Source organism: Chinchilla lanigera, unplaced genomic scaffold (assembly GCF_000276665.1).
Source record: "Chinchilla lanigera isolate Chin_1 unplaced genomic scaffold, ChiLan1.0 scaffold00644, whole genome shotgun sequence".
NCBI lineage: Eukaryota > Metazoa > Chordata > Mammalia > Rodentia > Chinchillidae > Chinchilla > Chinchilla lanigera.
Genome location: NW_004956045.1, coordinates 6,903 through 9,364, shown reverse-complemented (window position 1 = coordinate 9,364; position 2,462 = coordinate 6,903). Strand labels below are relative to the sequence as shown.

The 2,462-nt window shown below is 48.0% G+C and overlaps 1 protein-coding gene across 1 annotated transcript in view; it reads left to right on the top strand.

Annotated features, from left to right (window-relative positions):
• Window positions 1-2,462, top strand: part of LOC106147679 — a gene marked incomplete at its 5' end in the record, with an annotated part of 9,148 nt that continues 6,686 nt past the window's right edge. The window contains 1 exon segment of the mRNA XM_013510218.1: window positions 1-346. Within this exon segment, the coding sequence (XP_013365672.1) occupies window positions 1-346 (346 nt within the window).

Below are 2,462 nucleotides of genomic sequence, written 5' to 3'. Positions count from 1 at the left end.
GCGCGGGGCCGGGGGCCTCGGGCGGGGGAGACATGAGTGGGGCCGCGGGGACCAGAAACGCTCCAACTGCAGCGAGCCCGGGAAGGCGGCGCACCGCCGGCCGCTGGAGAAGGCCGCGGCGGCCGGCCAGAAGCTGCACCTCGCGGCTCCCCAGCTGCTCCACCGGCAGGTGAAGGTGGGGAGGCGGCGGCGCTCCCAAACCCTCAACGGCTCCCCGACGGAAGGGCGCGCGGACGGGGGCCCCTCCCGCCGCGGAGGGCAGAGAGCGGCCAATCGGAAGACCCGGCGGAGGCCGGCCCAGCCCTGGACGCGTAAAGGCGAAGGGGAGAGATTGAAAAATTCTACGGTTCGTAACTCACGGTCCCGTTCAGAGCAACTCAGAATGTCGCAGGAACACATGTGGGAAAAAGTAGCATTTTAGCCTCTTATCAGGCGTAGACACGGAGCCCTCTCTTGCCCTTGATATCTTGACTCTTGCTGGAAGAGATACTCAAGACTTGCAACTGTGTTTATTTTTTTTTTATTTCCTGGAAAGAAAACCTGGGGAAAAGGAAATGAGGAGTGACAGCAATTTTTTTTTTTTTAATTTTTAAAGGTGGCAAGGCTGTAGTTTTTGTTTTTGGGTTTTTGGTTTTTTTGTTTTGTTTTGTTTTGTTTTGTTGTTGTTTTTGTCTTTTTGAGACGGTCTCGCTATTCAGTTCAGGTTGTCCTTGAGCTCATTTTGTAGCCCAGGCTGGTCTCAAACTCGAAATGATCCTCCTGCCTCAGCCTCCCGAGTACAAGTGCTGGGATTACAGGAATGCACCATCGTGCCTGGCTAAGGCTGTAGTTTTATTGGATGCAGAAAAGAAGTACAGATATGGTGAATGTTGAAATTTTAAAATTTATTATAGTAAAAGCTACATTGCCACTAATGCCCCTCACATATCCCAGTGTTCTTGCTTTTGCCACTTTCTGAAGCAGTTCTTTCAGAAGAACTGCTTCAAAAGGCCAAGTGTGGTGGCACACACCTGTAATCCCAGCACTCGGGAGGCTGAGGCAGGAGGATCAGATCGTTGCAAGTTCGAAACCAGCCTGGGCTACAAGGTGAGTTCAAGACCAGTCTGAACGACATGGTGAGACCCTGTTTCACAAAGACCAAAAAGCAGAAGAACAAGGGCCAGGGATATGAGCCAGCAGCACAAGCACCATCCTTGCAAGCAGGTGGTCCCGAGTTTGATTCCCGATACCAAAAGAAAAGCAGAAAACAAAAAAACAGAAGAACTGCTTCAGAAGACTTTAGAAGTCCTTTTTCGTGAGTGGGACAGCAAAATTTACCTACCCCTCTGTACCTTTTAGGGTTTTGGAGCACTTGCCTAGTATGTGTGAGGCCTGGAGTTAGCACTGCTGGAACAAAACACAGCACCAAAGGGGCTGGGGATTTAGTTCAGCAGCACAGCGCCTGCCTGGCAAGCGCAAGGTCATAAGTTTGATTCCCAGTACCGGAAAAAAACAAAACAACAACAAAAAAACCAAAACACAGCGCCAAACATATTGCTCCTATTCACTGTGTACACCTGTAATACCAGCTCCTGCACTACTCTGGAGACTGAGGGAGGAGGGTCACAAATTTGAGGCAGTCTTCATGAGGCCTTGAGTTCAATGCCTGCTGCTGCAAAGCCTTCCTACGAATCTTCCCTGGATAACCAGTTTTTTTGTTGCATGGTGTTTGTTTTGCTTTATTGTTGTTGTTGCTTTTGTTTTTAGTTTTTTCTTCTAGTACCGGGAATTGAACTCATGACCTTGCACTTGCCAGGCAGGTGCTTTGCTGCTGAGCTAAATCCCCCAGCCCCTGTTTGTTTTGTTTTGAGACAGGTTCTCACTATATAGTCTAGGCTTGAACTAACTATATGCCCCACACTCATGGTGACAGTACTCCTGTTACCTTTGCTCTTCGCCTTTTATTTCATTATTTATTTTTTGCTCTTTTTGAGATAGGGTGTCACTGTGCAGTTCAGGCTGGCCTTGAGCTCACTTTGTAGCTCAGGCTGGTCTCAAACTTGCAATGTTCCAGTCCTTCTGCCTCAGCCTCCTGAGTGCTAGGATTACATGTGTGTGCCACCATGCCCAGCATTTTTTTTTTAATCAAATGCCATTTTATTTATTTTTTCTTTGCCTTTTCTTAGGTCTCTCTCTCTCTCTCTCTCTCTTTTTTAAACAGGGTCTTGCTGGGATTACAGACATGTGCCACCATACCCCCTTTTTAGTTTATACTATCCCGATCTGGTTTAAACTACATTTTTGTTTCTCATTTCATCATATCTATGTGCTCCAGTACTTTTCACTGAGGTACATTCCCATTTTTTGAGACAGAGTCTCACTGTGTAGTTCAGGCTGGCCCCAAACTCACAGTAATCCTCCTGCCTCCTGAGTGCTGGGATTACAGGTAAATGCCAGCATGTCCAGCCCTGGCAGTCTTTTTT